The sequence below is a fragment of the Salvelinus alpinus genome, chromosome 5 (assembly GCF_045679555.1).
Source record: "Salvelinus alpinus chromosome 5, SLU_Salpinus.1, whole genome shotgun sequence".
Classification (NCBI taxonomy): Eukaryota; Metazoa; Chordata; class Actinopteri; order Salmoniformes; family Salmonidae; genus Salvelinus; species Salvelinus alpinus.
In genome coordinates, this window is record NC_092090.1 from 75,033,674 (window position 1) to 75,058,266 (window position 24,593).

A 24,593-nucleotide genomic window follows, 5' to 3' on the forward strand; every position below is an offset into this window, starting at 1 on the left:
ATGTTTCTTTCTAATCTTTGGCACCACATTCAAAGTCTCAGGTCTGTGCATAGTGTACAAGTGAGAAGTGACGTGCCTTGGTAAATATGAACAGTGTGTGAATGGAATTCAAGATAGCTATAAGACAAGACAGTGGTATGTTTATCCTAATAGTTCACTGTATTGTCACTGTTCCCTTCTATTAATCTGCTCTGTTTTGTTTTCATCATTAATTTGAGGGCAGACAGAATAGATTGCATAGATTCCTATCTGTCTGAACAATGCTTGGCAGGCAAACTCCCAGGTCCCATATATGACAAAGATCAACATGCTGTTCCTTTGCTGATCGGTGATGTTATGCCCCTGTTCCATGCAGAGATCAGACAGTTCTCTAGAGGAGAGACAAGCATCTTCACCTCTCCATGGTTTATGACAACAGCCACTCCTCTCTGCCCGTGCTCATCCATCTACTGCTGTACATGAGGCCTGTGACAGAAGGCAAAGGTTAGATTACAGGTCACATTATATAAGGCCTAGTAGTTAACCTTGTATGCCTCTCATTGTCTGAAGGACATAAGTTAACTTTATCCTCATCTCTCTCAACCAGAGGAGCTGAACTGGATACACATAGCGGAAATGTTACTTTCATTTGTGAATTCCAAGTGAAAACACAGTCATTTCCTTACAGGGAACTTATTTTGAAGCCCAATTAACCATCCATTATGTTCTGTTTTATCCATTAAGTTTCACATCTTCTCACTGCTGTGAGGAGCCTGTTTTCCTCTTCCAGCCGTTCTCCTGGTTGGATGTGCCCCTGCAGCACATGTGGAGTATTCAGATACTGTGCAGCAGGGCCAAGGTCTGGGCTGTTAGAGGTGTGTTTCTGGGCGATTTACCACAGGCATCCAGGGCCTTCCTGTGCGCCTCATTACCCTGGACTGAGGCTCAGCTGAGAGGAGAGGCAGGCAGCCCTACAGTGAGGGGGGATACTACTGTAGTTGTTTACATTGGGTCATACAGTCCAAAATGTTCCACTCAGAACTGGGTATAAGTTTTATTAAAGTGAGCACAGTGAAAGAGCTTTGAACGATGAGGCTCTGCTAGGAGAATCATGGTAAAGAGCTTGAGAATTGTTTTGAAGGTTCTCTTGAGATACCAGTGGTTGTACTGACAGTACTTTGGCGTAGGGGAACCAAAATAAGGTGTCTGATTCGAAGATTCTTTAGACTTTTGCTAGTGTGCACTTACACATCAGTACTTTCTCACTCTCAGGTTTTCAGTCTCACTCTTATCTCTTGTGACTTGATATACTGTATACACACACATACATACACACCACACACACATGTCCTCCGGCACTCACATAATATCTGAATTGAAAAGTGTATGTGCATATTATGTCACGAAATCTAACAATGAGACTGAAAACCTGAGAGTGAGAAAGCACCGATGTGTAAGTGCACACTAGCAAAAGTCTAAAGAATCTTCGAATCAGACACCTCATTTTGGTTCCCTTACGCCAAAGTACTGTCAGTACAACCACTGGTATGTCGTTTTGATTAAAAAATAACCTTCAAAACGATTCTTAAGCTCTTTAAAATGATTCTCCTAGCAGAGCCTCATCTTTCCAACTCTTTCACTGTGTATAGTGATATAGCTATAGCCAAATCAAATCAGACCATTCTACTCAACATGTTAATGAATAATATGAGACATTACAGAAAATTATGTTATCAGAGCTTCCAAGCTATCATTGTAGGGAATACTTTGGCATGGTTCAAGTCATCTAAGAGACCTGATTAGAATCACTGGTGTAAGTTACTGTAGTTACATTTACATTTACATTTAAGTCATTTAGCAGACGCTCTTATCCAGAGCGACTTACAAATTGGTGCATTCACCTTATGATATCCAGTGGAACAACCACTTTACAATAGTGCATCTAACTCTTTTAAGGGGGAGGGGGGGTTAGAAGGATTACTTTATCCTATCCTAGGTATTCCTTAAAGAGGTGGGGTTTCAGGTGTCTCCGGAAGGAGACCTAGTTGACCTTGGTCCATGTCTTTTGAAGTACAGCTTGGTCTAATGTGGGGTTTTGGCTTGTATCCTTTAATGCAGTAATGTTTGCAAGCTTTCTTACTCATGCTGTTAACAACAAATTTTAAGCAATCATGGTTTTGAGTATTTGTTTAGGGTGTGACATAGGTGAATTATGTGGTACTGAAGACAGTGTTTCTCTACTGGGCCAGTCTTGCCCTCTCCTGGGAAGTTGCGACCATTCTCCTGCTTGATTAAATGTTAGGTATACGTTTGTCCATGTGTGTGGTCCATTAAACTCCAGTGTGTCTCTTTCTACAGGCCTGAGCCCCCCAGCCCTGAACAGACCAACGGAACCACCACAGAACAGCTCACTGGACGCTTCCAGGTCAGCCGCTCATGCTCTCTATCTATCTCCTTAAGCAGGAGCTTCCATCTTTGGTCTGTAAATTCCCTTTAGGACAGCTTTCATGCTGAAAAGTTTCACTATAATGTAATTTAAACACTTAATTTGTGATTAATTTGTGATCACTTTGTTGATGGGCATATGATGGATGTAAGGCCTATTAAAAGTCCTTAGGCCTTCATTGAGTGACCTTTGGAGACATTCTTTGCTATGGTTTTTATCCCAGTATCCTCTAGTATCTTGTTACATCAGCATCATATCTCTACATGATTATTCCTGTCCTAATGTTTTGTTTCATGGCTGATGCCTGAGAGCCATACAGACGTTGGGTCTGCTTCATATCCACAGATTGCATGGTGTCTGCTTATCAATGATTTATTAGAGGTCCAGATGAGCTGGAATGAGACATCCTAGTGTGACTGTAGAGATATTCCATAACTCTAGGGTAACTCCGTGGCCCTGTGACAGTGGAAACATGGGAGAGGAACCAGAGGATGCTGTAAATCAGCTGATGTTCCTGTGTTTTATAGGGCGACAGAACTACTGCTGGGTCTCCGTGGTAACACTGGCAGAATAAAAGCCCATGCCGGGCCCAAGGCTTAGGAAAGAATACTGACTGTCATCATTCTAACATGGGGATATTACATATCTGATTTCCACAAACCTGTATTTCCTTACCTCAGGATGTGCAGCTCTAACATGACTGTACATTATACCTTGATGTGTATTGCCCTCTTTTTTAAGAGTTTCATGAAGCATATACAGTACCAGTCAAAAGTTTGGACACACCTACTCATTCAAGGGTCTTTCTTTATTTTTACTATTTCTACTTTGTAGAATATTAGTGAAGACATCCAACCTATGAAAAGACCCATATGGAATCATGTAGTAACCAAAAAAGTGTTAAACAAATCAAAATCTATTTTATTTTTGAGATTCTTCAAAGTAACCACCCTTTGCCTTGATAGCTTTGCACACACTTGGCATTGTCTCAACCAGCTTCAACAGGAATGCTTTTCCTGAAGGAGTTCCCACATATGCTGAGCACTTGTTGGCTGCTTTTCCTTCACTCTGCGGTCCAACTCCCAAACCATCTCAATTGGGTTGAGGTTGGGTGATTGTGGAGGCCAGGTCATCTGATGCAGCACTCCAAAACTCTCCTTCTTGGTCAAATAGCCCTTACACAGTCTGGAGGTATTGTGTTTTCGCTGTAAAACATTTTAAAAATCGGAAATGATGGCTGGATTCACAAGATGGTTATCTTTCATTTGGTGTCTTGGACTTGTGATTTCATGAAAATTATATTATATGATATCCCTGTCGCGTTAGGCTAGGCTATGCTAGTCAGCTTTTTTGATGGGGGCATCCCGGATCCGTGTTTGTGACTCGTGAGAAGTTATCAACAGCGTCTGAACACCCACTAAAAGTGCAAGGAGACACATGTTTTATTTACATCGTGAATCAATTTCTTAAACATGGTTGCAAGACAAGTTATTTTAGGAATATGGATTAGCAGTTTGTCACAGTTTTGTGTGGATAAATACATTAAATGTTTTGATCATGCAGACTGTCTGTCATGCTCTGTTCTGTTGTAGGAGGCGGTGCTGGTGAGTCGAGATGAGAACCAGAACTACAGAGAGTACTCCATCTCCAGCCCAGCCTCCCTGTCACCTGGACTCTACTCCCCAGAGGCCCCGTCCAGTCCTGAGGGGAAGAGAGACAGGCTCACACCCACCGGCACCAAGAGGTACGCTACAGCATCCACCAGCACCACAATCTGACCTCCCTCTAAAGGACCTGGAGATGCATGTGTTGCTTGAGAATAGAAGAGTGAATACCTGAATGGATAGTCAGTGATGGATAGTCAGGGTTACCACAGTTTTCCGGGTGCTTTTAAATAAGTTGGGGTTGGAGATGGGGGTAGGGTAGACTACTAGAGCATCCACTTATTGTAAGTGCTCCTTTGAGTCCTACACAGGACCAGAGTGAATGGGTACAAGAGTAACTGGCAGAAAATGGAGCCATGGGATAGTGTGGTAGTAACAAAGGATGTGCACAGCATATCACATTCCCCCCTGTTAATTCACAGCAACAAAGGGCCAGGCTGTGGAACATTCACCACTCTGCTCTGTTCTGTCTGTAGGCCTAGCTGCTATTCTCCTGAGTCACTTTGTAGGTCACAGTTCAAACCTTATTTTTCTCTGGGTCAATTGAATGCCTGACAAACTACCCAACGCCTTGACATCTTCCCCCTCTCTCCAAATGAAATCCTGCGACTAGTGAGGTCCGGCCGCCCGACCTTCCCGCTCGACTCCATCCCCTCCCCCCTTCTCCAGACCATCTCTGGAGACCTTCTCCCATTCCTCCCTCTGACTTCAAAATGGCCTGAGCCACTCCCCCACTCAAGAAACCAACACTTGACTCCACTGATGTCAAAAACTACAGACCGGTATCCCTTCTTTCCAAAACACTTGAGCGGGCTGTCTCTGACCAACTCTCTCACTATCTCTCCGAGACTTATCTTCTTGACCCTAATCAGTCAGTCTTCAAGATGTGTCACTCAACTAAGACTGCTCTTTTCTGTGTCATGGAGCCTCTCCGCAATGCCAAAGGTGACCCTACTCTGTTCTCATCCTCCTAGATCTATCCGCTGCCTTTGACATGGTGAACCATCAGATCCTCCTCTCCACCCTCTCAGGGCTGGGCATCTCAGGCTCTGCACACTCTTGGATTGCATCCTTCCTGGCAGGCCCGCTCCTACCAGGTGATGTCGAGAGGATCTGTGTCTGCACCAAGTACTCTCACTACTGGTGTCCCCCAGGATTTGGTTCTAGGCCCTCTCGTCTTCTCTCTATTACATAGTCACTCGGCACCGTCATATCCTCACATGGTCTCTCCTATCATTGCTATGCGGATGACACTCAACTACTTTTCTCCTTCCTCCCTTCTGACCCAGGTGGCAACACGCATCTCTGTGTGCCTGGCAGATATCTGAACTTGTATGTCGGCACACCACCTCATGCTCAACCTCGACAAGACAGAGCTGCTCTTCCTCCCGGGGAAGGCCTGCCTGCACCAAGACCTCTCCATCATGGTTGACACCTCCACGGTGTCCCCCTCCTAGAGTGCAAAGAACCTTGGTGTGACGCTGGACAACGCCCTGTCCTTCTCTGCAAAAATCAAAGCATTGACTTGCTCCTGCAAGTTCATTCTCTACAACATCAGTAGAGTACGACCCTACCTCACACAGGAAGCGATGCAGGTCCTAATCTAGGCACTTGTCATCTCCCGTGGACTACTGCAATGAGCTGTTCGCTGGGCTCGCCGCTTGTGCCATCAAACCCCTGCAACTTATCCAGAACGCTGCAGCCCGCCTGGTGTTCAACCTTCCCAAGTTCTCCCATGTCACCCCGATCTTCCGCACACTCCACTGGCTTCCAGTCGAAGCTGCATCCACTACAAGACCATAGTACTTGCCTATGGAGCAGCAAGAGGAACTGCCCCACCTCTGGTCTTTTGTCCCGCTCAGCCCAGTCCAAGCTCTTCTCGGTCCTGGCACCCCAAAGGTGGAACCAGCTTCCCCCTGAAGCTAGGATATCAGAGTCCCTGCCCATTTTCTGAAAACATCTGAAACCCTACCTCTTCAAAGAGTATTTTAAATAATCCCAAAGCACCCCCCTCCCCCTAAAATACACGTAAAAAGCCTTTGTGAACAAACACTCGCACTTTACTTTTTTCCCCCTCACTCGCACTTTTATTGGGGAAAAATGTACTTCCTATCACTGTTCACTGATATGTGAACACACCAATGAACACATCAACTGTAAGTCGCTCTGAGTAAGAGTGTCTGCTAAATGACTAACATTTCAATGTAAAATAATTCTAGGGCTGTTCGACTATCCTTATCTGTTCCTGTTCTAGTAATCTTGAGACCTAGTAAATATGATCCCATGACACTAAACACTCACATTTTATAAATTAATATGAAGGGTAATGAGAAGTGTTGTACCATGTTTATGATATTCATTTTGAAGCACTTTTTATTACATTTTGGTCAAGTGAAGTATTTCGATTGAGACCATTATGGTTATTTTGGATGAGATGGCAAACACCATTATCAGTGTAATCTTTCTCTGTCATTTCATAGCATCCAGCTGCGTTCGTGGTCTCCAGAAGAGAAGACATCTAGTCACAGACTGTCCAGACCACTGTCACAGGTAGGTCTGTCTCATACTCAGGGACAAGGTCCCATAGCAGACCCTTTACTTCCTATGTTATTTCAACGTACGTAACCCATCAGTGTAAACGTAGACCTCCAAAGAACTGCACAGCTTGATGATTGAAGTTTCCAAGGCCATTGTACGTTACAATGTAGACGCTTCACAGCGAGAAAGACAGGATGCAGACATCATTTGATATTTTCATTGCCGGGGAACTGAAAGGTCACTTTTTTAAAGATCTGACATTACGTTGGAATACAATCTGGAAATGGTTTGTTCAAATATCAATGTAAGGAAGAGAATGATTAGCTCTCAGTAAAACAATAGACTTGACCTTTTAGTGGTTTGCTACAGTATATTAGACTCATTAGTGCAATATTCACTTGTCTCACTAGCAGTAAAATATGGGGTTGGGATATAAGCTGATTTCTTCATGAATTCACTCTGCTTATTTACTATTCCAGCAACTAAAAGAGGCGTCTGGAAAGTGAGCCAAAGGAGAGCAAATGTTGTGGGAAAGTTCATCATAAGATATTCCAGCTATGTCTAACGGCCACAGTCCCAAGCATTGGCCCTACAGAAGACACAACATGGGAGATGATAGAGCAGGAAAAACAGACAAGACCTTTAATGGCCGGGAGACAGGGAACGGAATTCCATTCATTTTATAAGTTCTGTGAATATTACGTGGAGCTAGATAAATATGGCCTCTTTGGCCTGGAAAATGAAGATTGAACTCAGCTCTTCATCTAAGGGGCAGATGACTTGAGCAGAGGCCACTCTGAAACTTCTGGTCTGATATGGGATATTCTCTTGAGTTATTTTAATGATGAGTCTGGTCTCATCGCCGCCAGCCAAGTAACTTGTACTATTCAGTATACTCTAATGATTTCTCTGAGAGCACATAGCTGACAGATGTTACAATTATCATCACTATCAAGCTGTCTGTCAACACTCCTTTGGGGGTCTGGTCAATCCTCTCCCCTTTGTGGTATGTCTGTCCTATTTCTAGAACGGGAGTTTTTGACTGGGAAATAAATCAGCATATGTAGCAAGCTGCATTCCTTCAATTTCAGTCAAATGCCTTCCTTCAATTTCAGTCAAATGTATTCCTTCAATTTCAGTCAAATTCAGTCACTCTATCTTATGTGATTTAAGAGTATTAGCTGTGCATGTTGGCATACTCCAAAAGGTTGTCCTGAGCCGGGGAGGGTGCAGAGATGCCTGTCTGTGCAGACATGAATCAGTTTCCTGATTGGATCACCGTGCAGAGCAGACCGTTCCTAAGGACTCTGTTGTGTTATGAGATGTTCTTTGTGAACTTCTGAAGCTGTGTATCACAGGCGCCCCAGGCAGACTGGAGTGTTGACTATTTAGTTGTCTGAGAGCTTTATCTGCAGCCTTTAATGAATGCACTGACTTACATGCTCCTCTGTCATTCGTGCCTCTCTGAGATGACCTTACATGTTTGTGGTATTTATGAAGGCAGGTGGGCCAAAGGGTCTGGAATCTTTGCTCACAACTTTTTCGGACAATTTCAGGATAAGCTCACCCTTTTCCCTCATTCTTCATCTCAAGTTTGGAATCCATTTCCCCTCTCTCACCCCCTCTGGGAGCCATCACATTCCTTCTGTCTCACTCCAGTATCAACTTGTTTTTTTTCTCTCCCCTGTTTAACCAAATGTTTGGAGTCACACACTACCGTGTTTTTGAACTGAAGAGACATGACATGCTAGATACATGTTTTTGGTTGTTTGTCAGACCTGTACATCTAACACATGTTAACAGTATTAGTGTCCTCTCCTTGCTGTGGTTTGACAGGGCTGACCTACTGTTTACAGACAGTACCTTGGGAGCCCTCAGTCACCACTTCACCCACTTCACCTCCACTGTGGCTTGGCTGGAGCCTGTCTTGTAGAGCTCTCTCTGTCCTCTCCTCAAAGCCTGACAGCTTTCTGTTAACTAGGATCCACATCGGTGGATGAGGAGGGATTTTGGTGGGGCTCTTCTCTGGTCTGAAAGAGGAGACGAGCCTCCCACCCAGGATGTGGGATTAGTGAGGGGAGCCCTTTCAGTATGCTCGGAGGGTATACGGCTGGGAAGAGGACTGCCCTGCCTGCATGGACACACTGTGCTGTAGTGTTGTGCTGCTCTCGACTTGCTGGCAGGAACACTGCAGCCCTGTGAGCAGCGGGGCCTCCGCTCCCCTCACAAGGCCCTCTGTCCCGCCTGAGAGGTGCAGAGTACTGCTGTATCAGGTGATCAGCCACTCTGAAAAGCGTCTAAAAGGCTTTTCCACCCATGTTTTGGCTCTCCAAGTGAGGAAACTGGGATGTGCTGGATCGCCCATTTACCGGAGTGTTGGATATCCTGAGAAAATACCCTGTACAATAGTGGCTCTGATGGCAGGGCCTCTGGGAGGCTGGTGTTTGCTTTCCCCAGCCTTACAAGGCCTGCCGTTGTGTGATGGGGCGCTTGGGGAGCTCTAGGAGATGGGCAAGGAAGGTGGAGAGGGGCAGAGGGACACTTGGGACACGGGAGGGCCTCTGCCATTCCCAAACAACTCCCCAGAACCATCACTCCCCTCCCTTATACGATACAACCAGCTCCAGCACAGAGATACCCATTGTACCCGACCCAGAAACCCACACTGGAACGATGAGGAGACTGAACAGAGTTGACAGCACCATACGTCACTCATGCACAATGGATTCAGAGATCTGGCTCCTGCTGAAACCAGAACATACAGTACAGTAGCTGTGTATAGGCCCATATTCAGCCACCATTACTGATGACAGTGGCCTTCCATTGGGCTAGATAATGGGCTTGATAAAGATATCAAACGTACAGTAATGTTAATGCACAAAAAAGCTTAATTTTGTTTTGGGTTGGATGGTTCATTAGCCTGGCTCACAAATTGATGGGTGGAGATAATTTCCATGTATTGAAATACAGAACATGGAAAGTTGTTCCTGCAATCTAAGTAGGCTTAATAGTAGTATCTTATTTTGCCACATTTTGTCATGGCTCATGACTGCTTTTGCCCTGTGCTAGCTACCAGCTAGACAATCTGCTGGACCGGCACACCATGACAAAAGGAAGAGGCCAGCCTACTAAAGACAACAGTTGGATCAGGTCCCGGATTCCTCCCAGGATACCCTGAGCCAAGCCTGGAGCTGTAGTTGAGTTGGCCCCGCTGCTGGCCACCTCCAGGAATCAGTAGGAAGCAGCGCGTCTGTTCATAACATCAAGTGACCACAACAGCATCCCTGTTGGGACGAGCCAGGCCAAAACCAAGCTTCTTTTTCAGAAGACATGGCTCGTCATTGGGCCATTAGGGGCAGGATCACCGGTCTGGGTTTCCAGTTCTACACTCTGCGGTTCCTGAGGGTAGCCTTGGTGGGCTGCCTCATCCTGTGTCGGGGACGGGATGGTTACTGTATAAACCATCATACTGGGGGATGGCCAACTGCACTGTGACACTCACCATGGTCCCCACTAAACTCTTTATCCAGGGGAGGACAACCCCTGCATCCACCCATCCCTCCATCTATCTGTCTATCCCTCCTTCCACCCATACTGTACGTCCAGATGGGCAGGCAGGCTCGCAGCAGGCCAGCCTTCACACAAGCCGCTGGTTTCACCCCAGTCTATTTTGGGGGGTGTGGCAGGTTGGAGTGCAAAGTTGTGGTTGTTGCTGTGGAGCAGAGAGATGGTGGCTTGGCATACAGCAGTAGGAATGTCACTAGATGTTGTTCAAGTCAAGTCAAAGGTTTTTACTTGAAATTGCTCTCTCTGCTTTCTTTAGCCTGAGATAAAAATATTCAGAAAGCGCTCTTCCAGATCAACGTCTAAAATATACCTTCGCCTTCAATCAGTCTCCCCTCTCTTCCTTGCTGTCTCCCTGCTCTTCCTCCTCACCACCATATCCAAACAGATTGAGAAGACATCGCTGGGACTGATGTGCTATTTCAGGTCTGACATGAGCAGAGCTGCTGTCTGGCTTGGCAGGCCTGGGGTGTGCTGTCTGATGGGCAGGCTAAAGCCAGTGTGGGGGTGGTGGAGGCAGGAGAGTGGAGTGCGAGGGACGGGGATGTTTTCTCTTCTCCACAGAGTGAGGGCTGTGAGCTGACAGAGCCAGGCCTTTTCACGTGGGCTCTGGCCGCTCTGCCCATTAAGCCAGGGTCCATTGTGGCCCCTCGGCGGGCAGCATGCCTCTCCACATCCCCACTGATTGATCAGCACCATTGTTTTTCTGTCCCCTGAAGTGGAAAAGTTAACTGGGACACTTCAGATTTCCCCTGCCTGCCTCCCAGGCCCCTGGGCTGGGCTCATTCTCCACCGAGCCGGGGACGCTGCTGGCCCCACTCACTTTATGGGGGGATTTTGGCCAGGAGAGATGGACCTTTTTATTAGTTAGTGCGGTTTGCTCAGGCGTTCAAATGGTATGTGAACATTCCGTAAGTTGTTGTCAAGGTAACCGTGTGAATAACTGCCCCTTTCTCCAGCAGAAACTGACACGTCAGCATATATTCTCTAGTTTACGCAGGATATGACCTTGAGTTTGGGATAAGGGTTGTCATGGATCCATTTGTTTGTCATAAATCATAATTGTTAGTCTGGTAAAAGTGTCCCTCCAGGTACAAATGTAAAGCAAAACGTTGCTGCAGTCAGTCATACTGCAAATGTCCGTCCAGTTAAATACTAGCCATGGGATTAATGAGGAAACAGCAGAAATATTGATTTATGAAGATTGCTCCAAATTCTCCACTCATTAAAATAGGTTATTTTAGAAATAATGGGATATAGAACAATATGAACATTTCTTCAACTAAAACATTCAGTGCAATCTCTCAATACATGACCACAATTCCCTTTTTCCAAGTCTTAAATTGGTATGTGCATCTTGTTTTTTTTCTTCAGTGGTGCCTCTCATTGTTATGCAGTGTACAATTGTTTTTTCCTACCCTCATCAATCTACACACAATACCCCCATAATGACAAAGCAAAATAATTGAAATATAACATTTACATAAGTATTCAGACCCTTCAATCAGGACTTTGTCGAAGCACCTTTTGCAGCAATTACAGCCTCATGTCTTCTTGGGTATGACGCTACAAGCTTGGCACACCTGTATTTGGGGAGTTTCTCCCATTCTTCTTTGCAGATACTCTCAAGCTCTGTCAGGTTGGATGGGGAGCGTCACTGCACAGCTATTTTCAGGTCTCTCCAGAGATGTTCGATCAGGTTCAAGTCCGGGCTCTGTCTGGGCCATTCAAGGACGTTCAGAGACTGGTCCGAAGCCAGTCCTGCGTTGTCTTGGTTGTGTGCTTAGGGTTGTTGTCCTCTTGGAAGGTGAACCTTCGACCCAGTCTGAGGTCCTGAGCGCTTTGGAGAAGGTTTTCATCAAGGATCTCTGTACTTTGCTCCATTAATCTTTCCCTCAATCCTGACAAGTCTCCCAGTCCTGACTAGTCTCCCAGTCATCCCCACAACATGATCCTGCCACCACCATGCTTCACTGTAGGGATGGAGCCAGGTTTCCTGCAGATGTGATGCTTGGCATTCAGGCCAAATCTTGGTTTCATCAGACCAGAGAATCCTGTTTCTCATGGTCTGAGAATCCTTTAGGTGCGTTTTGGCAAACTCCAAGCGGACCATCATGTGCCTTTTACTGAGGGGCTTCCGTCTGGCCACTACCAGATGGAATGCTGCAGAGATGGTTGTCCTTCTGGAAGTTTTTCCCATCTCCACAGAGGAACTCTGGAGCTCTGTCAGAGTGACCATCGGGTTCTTAATCACCTCCCTGACCAAGGCCCTTTTCCCCCGATTGCTCAGTTTGGCCGGGCGGCCAGCTCTAGTAAGAGTATTGGTGATTACAAACTTCTTCCATTTAAGAATGATGGAGGCCACTGTGTTCTTGGGGACCTTCAATGCTGCATAAACTTTTCTGTACCCTTCCCCAGATTTGTGCCTTGACACAATCCTGTCTCTGAGCTCTACGGACAATTCCTTTGACTTCATGGCTTGGTTTATGCTCTGACATGCACTGTCAACTGTGGGACCTTATATAGACAGGTGTGTGCCTTTCCAAATCATGTCCAATCAATTGAATCTTCCACAGGTGGACTCCAATCAAGTTGTAGAAACATCTCAAGTATGATCAAAGGAAACAGGATACACCTGAGCTCAAGTTTGAGTCTCACAGCAAAGGGTCTGAATACTTATGTAAATAAGAATACTGAATACTTATATATTTCAGTATTTTGGGTGCAAAAAATAATAAGAATTGTTTTAACTTTGCGTTTATGGGGTAGTGTGTAGATTGATGAGGATGTTTTTTTATTTAATCAATTTTAGAATAAGGCTGTAACATAGCAAAATGTGGAAATAAGGGGTCTGAATACGAATGCACTGTATATGAAAGGGTGGATTCTGCCGATCAAAGATTGCCAATCATAAATTAAATGTCCGACGATTTAACAAAACCATAATGAACTCCAGATGAGTTTGATATGCAGCTTCAGTTGGAGCCTTGTGGGGAATTTAATAAGGTTGAGAAATGTGTTGCTCATAGCTCCCTCCAAGGATAAATAAACTCTCTCTCGGCCTGCCTGGCATCAGTTTTCTCACTGTATCTGGGCCTGTTGGTGGCAGCCTGGCTGATGGCTGGGTGGGTGGGTGGACTGCTCCGCTTATGAGACCAGTTACAGTATATGAGACCACCTATGATCTCACCATAACATGAGTGGGCTTTGCCTAGAGACAAGAGTTTGAGGGGAGCTCAAGTTCTGTGTGTATGAGAAGCTAGCCACAAAGTTGGGGGCAAAGTTCCTATTTAAAGTAATCATCCCCATAAGGACTCTGACTATGATCTGAAATGCCCTTTCCGCGTCAGAGAGTCTAATGATGCTACTTTGCTGGTGGTAATGGAAAAACATACACTACTACAGCTCACACAGTCTCTGCTAGAAAGTTTGTTGGCACAGAGAGATTGCAGTGCATCACTCAGGTGGGTGTTAAGCTTTTGAGTCCATCAGCCTCTTAGACATGTTCTCATTGTGACCAAGCAGGGTCCTGTCAGAACCAATTATGTATATTAACCCTGGTTCGCTGATGCTATGTATTGACCATTGAGAGTCTTTGAAGCCACCATGGTGACCGTGATATTGGAATTGACACCCCACAGTGTCCGAGCACAGCCAGAGTCAACCAGAGTCAACCTCCTACTGAGACTCAGTCAGTCCACCAGCGCTCAGCAGTCAGCACCCGCCATTATCACTAGGGAATGTCTCACCCTTAATGTATGTTATTATATGTAAACATTGAGAAAAACAGCCTTTCTTTCAAATACTTAGGAGTATCATATATCTTATTTCGCTCAGTATGGTGTTATGGTACAGTAGTTCACCTCTGAATACAGTAACCGTAATAACAGAGTTGAGGCAGCGTTGATGGAGGATAAAGAGCAGGTTAGTCTGCCTCAGGTGTTTACAGGAGACCTCCATGCATAGACAGTACACATACTGCAGGATATATACAGTACGCATATATCTCCCTTCAAACCCGAGGACTCCTGCCATCCCCTGGATAATTGTCCCATATTTATGTTCATGTAAAGTGTTTTCATACAGCAGTCCCCAAAATATAGTTGTATCGTCTTCTGTGTGTCGTCTACCCCTGTCTGCTGGCCCATGCCCTGTATTTGAAGCTGCATGATGGTAATAATGATGATGATGCTCAGTGGCCCCGATTGGAGCCAGACGGAGAGCTTCTCCGCTCCCAAAATGTAAAAGAGATGCCAATGTCCCGTGTCTCCCATGGGCCTTGATCTGAAACAGCTGCCCCCGCTTCCAATTCTCCATTTCCTGTTTGTTTGTGTCTCCAATCCCAGACTGAGGCATGTTTGTGTGTCAGATTCAGAACTCTCTCTTTTGTGCTCTCTCTCACTCATGCCTTTCCTTCCTCTCTCTGTCACTCTCTCTCTTTCTCTGTCTGTCTGTCTCTTTCTCTCTTTCATTTATGAATTAATTCACTCACTAACTCCATCCTCCTTCCATGTCCTGGGATTGAGATATGGCTTGGACCTGGATTGTCTTTCTTCCTTAGGTTTTTCCTAGAGCATTAGGAATAAGCACAACTGTATTCGCTGCAGTTGATTTCTTTAATCAAATATGACAGCAGATTTCAGTGGCAAAATTGAAAATGGCAGCAAGACGAGAGTGGCATCGTCTGAGTGGCATGTAGATTCAAAAGTTAACTTCAAGTTCAAAGTTTGGCTTTGAAGTGTAATTTGTCCTGTGCACACCTCACTTTGTGCAACAGGCAGGCAGGCTCTTTGATGACCCAGAGCTCGTTAAGAGCTTATGATTACAGTTCAGAGCAGGTCTAATCAGGGAGGGCTTCCTCCCCAAATGTTATGGCTTTTGACATTCCCAACACCATTCACCTTCTCCAAGACAAACGGCCATTGTGCCCGGCTGGCGGTGCCCCTCTGCCAGTGAGTGGCATCCCCTGGGGCATCCGCAGGGGGATTTGCTGCAATCCGAGGTGACATGGCTGCTTCTATAAAAGGTCAGGAGAATAGAGGAAAATGGAGTGGTGTTGTTGATGCCGAAACTCCACTACTTCTCCATACCAAGCTACTGAGCCCATCTATGGTCAAACTCAATCACAGCTGCTTAGTCCCTGTCGTCGTCCAACCTTTGTTTTTCCGTGCCTGTTTGTTGCTTTTGTTTAACTTTTTTTCTTTATTCCTTCTTTCCTCTCATGCCTTATGGATCACAGCTGTAATTAAAGTGCTCACTCACTTGACTAGCTAAAAATTGTTTCTGAAAACATGACTTCAGTTGGTATCTGATACTGACAGGAGACTTCATCGAATCTCAGAGGAAATAAAGATGTTCTCTAAGATGTAACGCTCCTAGATTTGGACTCTTACTTCTTCATTAGCAAGATGTTTATAAAAGTACAACTACAGGTTAGCCTAAGATGACATGTAGCCGTTAGAAAGGATTTCAATAGGAAAAGACTGACATTTTGACTACTGTAGCCAATAGCAGGAGGAGAAGGGAGAGGTTTTCTGCACTTATTCAAAGATGATATGGAGAAAGTGATAACTAACAATATCTGGCCCTTGTTTCTGGGGAAATAATGACCCTGAGAGGAATTACAGTGAGGAATGCCACTGATCGTTCCGGGTAAAAGCTTCCTGGCATAGAGCAATGAGCAGTGATCTGCACAAGCACTGGAAAAATAAATGGAAAACTGGACCGATTGAGAGCAGAGCCATTGTTCAAAGGGCTGCTGAATTGGAAGCGGGTGCTGGTGGTTATGGAGACAGAGAGTCCCTGGCTCCACCAGTGCCCATGCCTCAGTCAGCTTCAGGCCCCAGGCCTGTTCTGTTGCTGGGAGCTGGAGTGGAGAGGGGTGGGGTGGAGACACAGCTTTTCCTGGGATGGGCTTGTGGGGGCATTGATGCCAACTGATGACGAGACTGGAAAGGGAGTCACATAAATAATAATAATTAGGTGGCCGCTTATATTTGTCCTATTTCACATTATACAGTGCTTTCGGAAAGTATTCAGACCCCTTGACTTTTTCCACATTTTGTTATGTTAGCCTTATTCAAAAATTTTACGAAATTGTTTTTTTCTTCATTAATCTACACACAATACTCCATAAGGAAAAGCGAAAACAGGTTTTTAGAAAAAAGTATTCAGACCTTTTGCTGTGAGCTCAGGTGCATCCTGTTTCCATTGATCATCCTTCAGATGTTTCTACCACTTGATTGGAGTCCACCTGTGGTAAATTCAATTGATTGGACATGATTTTGAAAGGCACACACCTGTCCATATAAGTTCCCACAGATGACAGTGCAAGTCAGAGCAAAAACCAAGCCATGAGGTCGAAGGAATTGTCTGTAGAGCTCAGAAACAGGATTGTGTCGAGGCACAGATCTGGGGCAAGGTACCAAAACATTTCTGCAGCATTGAATGTCCCCAAGAACACAGTGGCCGCCATAATTCTTAAATGGAAGAAGTTTGGAACCACCAAGACTCTTCCTAGCGCTGGCCGCCCTGCCAAACTGAGCAATCGGGGGAGAAGCGCCTTGGTCAGGGAGGTAACCAAGAACCCGATGGTCACTCTGACAGAGCTCCAGAGTTCCTCTGTGGTGTTGGGAGAACCTTCCAGAAGGACAACCATCTCTGCAGCATTCCACCAATCGCGCCTTTATGGTAGAGTGGCTAGATGGAAGCCACTCCTCAGTAAAAGGCACATGACAGCCTGCTTGGAGTTTGCAGGCACCTAAAGGTCTCTCAGACCATGAGAAACAAGATTCTCTAGTCTGATAAAACCAAGATTGAACTCTTTGGCCTGAATGCCAAGCGTCACGTTTGGAGGAAACCTGGCTCCATCCCTACGGTGAAGCATGGTAGTGGCAGCATCATGCTGTGGGGATGATTTTCAGTGGCAGGCACTGGGAGACTAGTCAGGATCGAGGGAAAGATGACCAGAGCAAAGTACAGAGAGATCCTTAATGAAAACCTGCTCCAGAGCGCTCAGGACCTCAGACTGGGTCGAAGGTTCACCTTCCAACAGGACAACGACCCTAAGCACACAGCCAAGACAACGCAGGAGTGGCTTCAGGACAAGTTTCTGAATGTCCTTGAGTGGCCCAGCCAGAGCCCGGATTTCAACCCGATCTCTGGAGAGACCTGACAATAGCTGTACAGTGAAGCTCCCCATCCAACCTGACAGAGCTTGAGAGGATATACAGAGAAGAATGGGAGAAACTTCCCAAATACAGGTGTGCCAAGTTTGTAGCGTCATAAGACTCAAGTCTGTAATCATTGCCAAAGTTGTTTCAACAAAGTACTAAATTAAGGGTCTGAATACTTATGTAATTGTAATATTTCAGTTTTTTACTTTTATATTTGCCAAAAAAATCTAAAACTGTTTTTGCTCTGTCATTATGGGGTATTGTGTTTAGATTGAGGGGGAAAAACTATTGAATACATTTTATAATAAGGCTGTAACGTAACAAAATGGGGAAAAAGTCAAGGGGTCTGAATACTTTCTGAATGCACTGTTATTTATTTTGCTCTGAAAAATTGAGGGGACAAATAAAATCAGCCATGGGACAAATTGGCCCCGTGGGCCGCCTTTTGGTGAACCCCGCCCTAATCCTTATTCTAAACCTTACCCTAACCATAACCTTAGCAAGCAGTTGCTTATCAGCAGATAGTTTGATGATAGTATGACCATCTGTAGAGCATAAATAAAGTGACTGATCTTTTTTGTAGTGTTCACTTTTCAAGCTTCATTTCACTTTTGATTTAGCTGAATACCCCATAGAAAATAAAGATTTTGTTGCGTGTCTGAGAGACTTTTAGAATTGGATCTCAGGTGGTCACAGTTAGATGCAGTGCATAGCACTGTAATAAAATCTATCTGTTTTCTGGGATTCCTGACAGTAAAAGTGTCTGCGCTGAGTTATGAGTTGCTCAGAAGTGGACCAGGTGTGCTCTGTGTTCTGGGTGCCCCATGTCCCTGGTGTGAAATTCTCTTAGAACCGACACCACATAGGAAACGCATAATACCATTAAACTTGCACACATGTGTGCATACCAAATGCACGCTCAAACTCATGCATACACACACAGCCATTCAGTCCATGTTTTCAGGATCTCTAGGGCTCTACTGCTTGGCTGTAACCAATGATGTCACTCTAGCTCCCTCTTGTGACTTAATAAAAGCAGTAGCTAGAGACAGAAGAGAAGGCGAGACATCTCACAGGCTCTTTTTTGGGCAGGTGTTATTGGGCAGTTTCACATTGAAAATAATCCTGTCTGTGTCAGTGGGCGTTCCCTTTCTCGAGTGCGCTTGCTAGAGATTATGAAGGAACTGTATGTTCACCCGAAGGAAGGATAGACCGCTTACTCAGACGGGAACCGTGACCATTTTTTTCCAATGGTAAACGGCCATAATGAGACATATTCATTATCCACCATCATTGGCAGTAGCTTCTTGTCAAGCTGGTACTCTAGCAGTGAGCAGTTAGGTAATGGAAGTAGGAAGCATTGTCAGTAAACCATAGCATGCCGAGGTGAATAAGTTGCTAAAGTTTGCCATTTGCTCTTTCCCAATGCGGCATAATGGTTTATAACTGCCATGCATAATTGTAGGACATCTGGCGTCCACGATGGAAGTACACGTTGGCTCTCCCCTTCTATTCAAACAAACAAGTGAGCCAATGCCAAACATCTGTTACCATGCGAACAGCATCTCCGTCATCAGGCCTGGGGGCTGAGACCTGAGTCCCAGCTGAGATATAAATAGCAATCAAAAGCTAACAAGGTTGACACAAGCGGGCAGGCAGCCTGCACGTGGAGTTAGGGCTGGGAGATAAATGGGAGCTTGATAAGGAGGGACGAGTTAGTAAAAGGACAGGAATGCTGGGAGTGTCTCATGATCACTCATGATCATTGAAACCCGCAGTATGGGAAGGGCAGGAGCAAAACCATGACAAATCAGAGCCTTTATTAGCACCAGTCATTATGACTGTAGCAACCGTCTGCCATGGCCACCAGAATTAGAACTGTTAGTTCATTACTGTACACAAATAAGATTGAGGAAGTGAAGGCTTACAGGTGTGTGTGTGTGTGTGTGTATTCTGAACATCTGGGGTGTATTCAGTAAGGTAAAACTTAACAGATACTGTAGAATGAAATTAATAGAGCTGACTTGATTCTACATGACAGACAATCATATTGGTTCCAATCCACACAATACATTTCATCATTGTATTTTCTATCAGAAAGTAAGCTGGCCCTCCTTGAAGTTTTGTAGATCGATGCATTGCGCTCTTTTTATCTTTAAAGCCCTCTTACGTAAACTTCTGCCATAGCTTTACCTCATTGTTAACCTTCAGATGTATATGTTACCAGACCCGGACTCAGGGATGGCAAACCCTGGAGATCCTTTCAATTTCCACCAAGTTAGGTAAATCTGCTTTTGTGGATTGATCTCCAAAAGTCCTTAAAGTCGGTGCCACTAGCACAGGGGTCATCAACTAGACTCAGCCGCGGGCCGATTTATTTTCTTGAGCGGATGGTCAGGGGGCCAGAACATAATTATAAATCATTTGTACCCTGCAAATTAACGCAAGAAGCTCAAAAATAGATTGTATTTGACAAAAACATAATCATTTCAAACCTTGATTACATTGGTACATGATCATTGCACCCAACTGAACTGGCCCCGGGAGGTCATTTCTGTCACCTGTTCACATAGAGCCCTCCCTTTCTGACCTTGACTGTTCCTATTCATGTGGACCTGTCCAGCTCTTTGTCTGTCTATTCGCTTAAAGAACGTTTTCCCCATCCAGGCTCATCTCTTTCTTTAGTTGTTGTGATTTTTCAGAACATTCTCTTCATTGCCAATCCACCCTTGATGAAGCAAAGTTTTTGAAACAACATTAAATAAAATCCAGTAAGTGAAAGGAATATAGTTCTTTCTTTATCTGACTTCTTTATTGAGTTATTGCATCACATGGTGCTTTCTTTCTCATGGTCTCATCAGGTTTCTCAACTCTATAAACTCGTTCCACTCTATAAAGTGTATGTCTGGGTTTCAGCATCTGCAGGTGGTTTGACCGAGCAGAAGAAGATGATCCATGCAGATCAGACCAGTCTGACCTGTACATCTCTTTGTCTCCACAGGAGTTCTCCTCTCCGGACTTCAGGAATAACTCTGTGACCAGTCGAACCCCCACCCCTCCAGGACATTACTCGCCCCACAGCCCTATTGATCGCGAGCTGTCTGTCTCCCCCAGACGCAGGTAAGAACATTCTCAATCCTCGGCTCCTCTACAGATCTACCACGATGTACAGTACAAATTTACCCACTCTAACGTATGTTGTTATTGTGTATTTTGAATATGTGATTATGACTTACTACAAACAGGCTTAGGGTAAAACAAACTCCTGTAGCAATTCAGCGTAATGTGTAAAAACGCATAACGCAGCACTTAGTTAACCAAAACAGATGTGGTTGATCTTGGAGCTACAAGTCAGACTATTTTAGTGTGCATTGAAGGATTCAGCTGTCTTTATCAAACATTGACTTAATTGATTAGACATTTTGATTGTACCTTACTCTGAGAGTCAGTGCTCTCATACTGTAGTGCTATTTACTCATCAGCCAAAAAGAACAGAAAGAAGAAAGTTTAGATTTTTCAAACCTGTTCAACTGTTCCTTACAAAGCCTCTCAGGTAGTCTGTTTTTAGCCGTACTCAGTGTTCCTCCCTCCTGGAGAGGTTGGGGTGTGTCTGTGTGCAGTTCTTAAAGAGCCTCTCCTTTCTGCTGTTCATGTGACATGTCAGAATATAGCATCAGACCCAGCCACCTCAGGCTTTTACTCTTATCCCCCAAAATGTCTTATTTCACTTCTTCCCCTAATTGTCCCCCCACTCTGTAGGCCCCAGGCTTCACATCAAGCCTCTCCCCCCCCTCTGACTCAGCCAATCACAGGGTAAGAGACACCCCCTGAGATGCTTCTTTTCTCTCCAGGCCAATGAGTGACAGCCGAAAGGCACACTTTTCAGTCCGAAACTCAATCTTCTCCTGCGCCTGTTTGGTGTATATATATAGGTGTGTGCCTCTGCGTGTGTGCTTGTGTTTTTGTGTGTTTGCTGGGTTACCACAGCTGAGGATAGACGTGCAGCCAAGAACAACTGTTACATCTGAAAGCAAAGATTATCTAGTTGTAAAGGAATTCTCCTCTTTGTTCCCCCTTTGTTTCTGAGGTGAGTTATTTCTGACTTTTATTGTGTTTGGTAATGAGTTTAGGGGCAACTGGCTTTAATTAGTATGGCTGTGTTTTTGAATGAAGCAATACAAACAACACCAACAGCCCTATTGTTCTCACATTGGAGAATGCTGTTGGAGCTGGGAGCAGTGATAGCATCTGTTTGGACTGAGGCTTGTTTAAAGACATGTATTTTCACTAAAGGAAGATCAGGTGTTCTCTGTGCCAAGTGTGGCTGTGGAAACATGAAAAGGACACTTTTTCCATGTGCACATTTCTAGAGTGGTTTCTTAAAAACATTCTGACTGTTGTGGAGTCCACAAAGTACTTACTTAAAAGCCAACTGACAATATTATTTACAAGATACTGTGTGTTATGTGTAGCCTATTCCAGTTGTACTCTTCTTTTGAGTATGCATACATACAGTATATTATGATATAGTTTAGGCAAGTTATGGCCGTTTTTGTAACAGATTTCCCTCCATCTGTATGTTTCTGCCGTTCACTGTTCTGCCGTCATGTTTGCTTTGCTCCCATGCTTTTGTGCTCTTAGTACATTTGACCCAGTATGTCCATTGGTTTGAAGATGTAATGTGAATGAGGGGAAAAGGGAAATGGATTGAGCAGGGTGGAGTGGAGCGTGATGAAGACTTGGAGGGTGTGTTGGAGAGTCTGTTTTCAATTTAAACCATGTTCTATAATGCAAAGGAAAGAGTTTAAGCATTGGGTAAACTTGGAGGTTTGTTTCATCGTTTTGCCATCTCCCGTTTCAGCCGTGTTACATCAGTGGGAAGTAAGTTCCAAATACTGATGAAAGGCAGGCACGAACTCCAGTCCACATGAAGGCATGCACACACATCTCTCCATTTCCATAGTGCCTTAAACAGGATTAGCCATGTGAATGATTCTTATTTTCCATGGTATTGTCTTAGATTAGATCAGCACAGGGGGAATTTATACAGTCAGTGTTTTGACAGATGTGCTGTAACCTGGCATATGATAACACAGAGAGAGATCCAGATGATGAGAATTGGCAGACTTTTACTGACAGTTTAGCAGGGATGTTCTGCTCAATTCGCTGCAGGTGAATGGCAATACACCGCACCTGTGGACTGAGGGTCTGTCTGACCGGTTTCACACAACCTGACTGACTGAAAGGCTCCCTCCAAGCAAACAATGTTGACTACAGTATTCTGTGCATAGGTCCGTGTGTACATTTGACTGTCATCTTTCTGTCCATTTTTTTCTCTCAGAGTTGTTGCTAGGCTAGGAAAATATAACAATGGCAACCACACACAGTTGCTATTGAATGAACAATAAAGTGAACCACTTTTTCATTCCACCACCCCAGTGGCTAAGAATGTGCTGCTCATAAACCTGTAAGTGCAGTGCTACTGTGCTGCCTGCTAATCTGCTAATTAGCTAGGCAGCAGAGAAACTACCCTGAGGTGTTCACTCTTAAGACTATGTCCCATCACAAGCACTTCCATTGGTCCAAAATGGCCACAAACCATGCATTGGCTTGAGTTGCCTCATAAGTTATCTTGCCTCAAAGCTAAAAGGTGTCCATTGGCTCCAGTGGGTCATAAATGTAATGATGGCGTGAGAGAGGGGTAGTGGTACATGATAGAAATGACACGTCTCTGTGATTTTCCATCCAGGAATGCCTGGAGTCAAACAGCAGGATTCCCCACTTTATTTGGCCAATCATGGCTGCTGTGGTGGTGGGTATCTGAAAAGCTTTAGCCACAGTTCTACTTTACTAGCCATAAGCTAGAATGTCTTCACCTTAATACCCAAACACTACACCAATAATGTATGCTACTTAGTTGATAACATGGTACCGTCTACTCTACACAGGCGTTTTCAATGTGTTCTTTACCTTGCCTGCAGGACATTTTCAGACTAGAGCAGTTGCTGCTGTAAGTGGATAGCAAGGTGATCCAGTTCAGTTGTGAGTGTTTGGACTGAGATTGGAGGCTGGCTTTGGCAACTTTCCTGGGGGTATGCAATGTAGACTTTGGGCTAGAAGGTCAGTCACAAAGCTGACTGCTGCCCCTATCTTAATTTCCTCTGGATTCTCTCAAACTAACCCCACATAAATCCTCCACAATGTACACATCGCCTTGAACATATATGGACATTATTACACCGTCGACCATACACGGAATGTACATATGTACAGTACGTAGATAGAACATAGATTGTACATGGAATGTATATAGATATGGATTGACTGATCAGTCTATTTATCAGAGAGGTTACGTAATAGGTAATAGCTACATCCCCTCTCTCTCCCACAGCAGTTCTGGCTCGGATTTTGCCATGCAGAGGTTTGACCGGGATTCAGAGGTCTACAAGATGATCCAGGAGAACAAGGAGTCTCGCACGGCCCCTCGACAGTCCAACACCTTCCGCATGCTGCAGGAGGTTTTGGAGTCTGATGAGAAGGGTGAGCAGAGCCTCCCATAAACACACTCGTCTTCACTCTCTCTCTCTCTCTCTGTGACACACTGGTCTAATAAACAGGTGTGTAGGATGTACTGTCCCGTTTGAAACCTATTTGATGGGTCAACTGGATGTCAACTCCGAGGTCGATAGAGGTTATTGTCCGATAACAGATATTGTCCAATTCGGTACAATTTACCACAATTTTACTCAATTGTTTCATCAACCTTGTATTCTGTCTGGCTACTCAGACAGTTATTTGATATCGATAGAAACATCAGGCCATCCCCTGGTCCAAAGCAGAAATAAAGTCAGATAAGGAAACTCTTGCATACATACTCTGACCTAGAGCATTGTTTTCAATGGACAGCAGAGTGTGAGTGTTGTTGTTTTTACTTTTACAAGCGGAGATGGTAATAAGAGCTTTATGAAGTGACAACAACCAGCATGTGTCATGAAGTGTGTGTCCCGGATCATAAACTGGTGGTGTTCAGACAAACTGTGTCGGCTCTGACTGACTCTGCTCTCCTCTGTTGCTCTCTGGTTTGTTCTATGCAGAGGCAGCTGTGCGGTTCCCAGGACTCTCCCCCAAACCCACCCCTCCCAAACCCACATCACCCGGGGGCGGAGTCCCCAAGTACCACACCTGTGAGAAGTGTGGCACCAGCATTGTGTAAGAGTCACCTCATGT

The 24,593-nt window shown here is 44.8% G+C and overlaps 1 protein-coding gene across 6 annotated transcripts in view; it reads left to right on the forward strand.

Moving 5' to 3' along the window:
* Positions 1-24,593, forward strand: part of LOC139576787 (PDZ and LIM domain protein 2-like) — a 54,565-nt gene that overhangs the window by 27,798 nt on the left and 2,174 nt on the right. For 2 of the 6 annotated variants that reach the window (XM_071403247.1, XM_071403248.1), the window contains 7 exons: positions 2,338-2,404; positions 4,018-4,169; positions 6,570-6,639; positions 20,368-20,486; positions 21,126-21,179; positions 23,758-23,906; positions 24,461-24,575. In XM_071403247.1, the coding sequence (XP_071259348.1) occupies positions 2,338-2,404; positions 4,018-4,169; positions 6,570-6,639; positions 20,368-20,486; positions 21,126-21,179; positions 23,758-23,906; positions 24,461-24,575 (726 nt within the window). The remainder of the gene's footprint in view (positions 1-2,337; positions 2,405-4,017; positions 4,170-6,569; positions 6,640-20,367; positions 20,487-21,125; positions 21,180-23,757; positions 23,907-24,460; positions 24,576-24,593) is intronic. The other 4 variants (XM_071403249.1, XM_071403252.1, XM_071403250.1 and 1 more) reach the window with 4 other exon arrangements.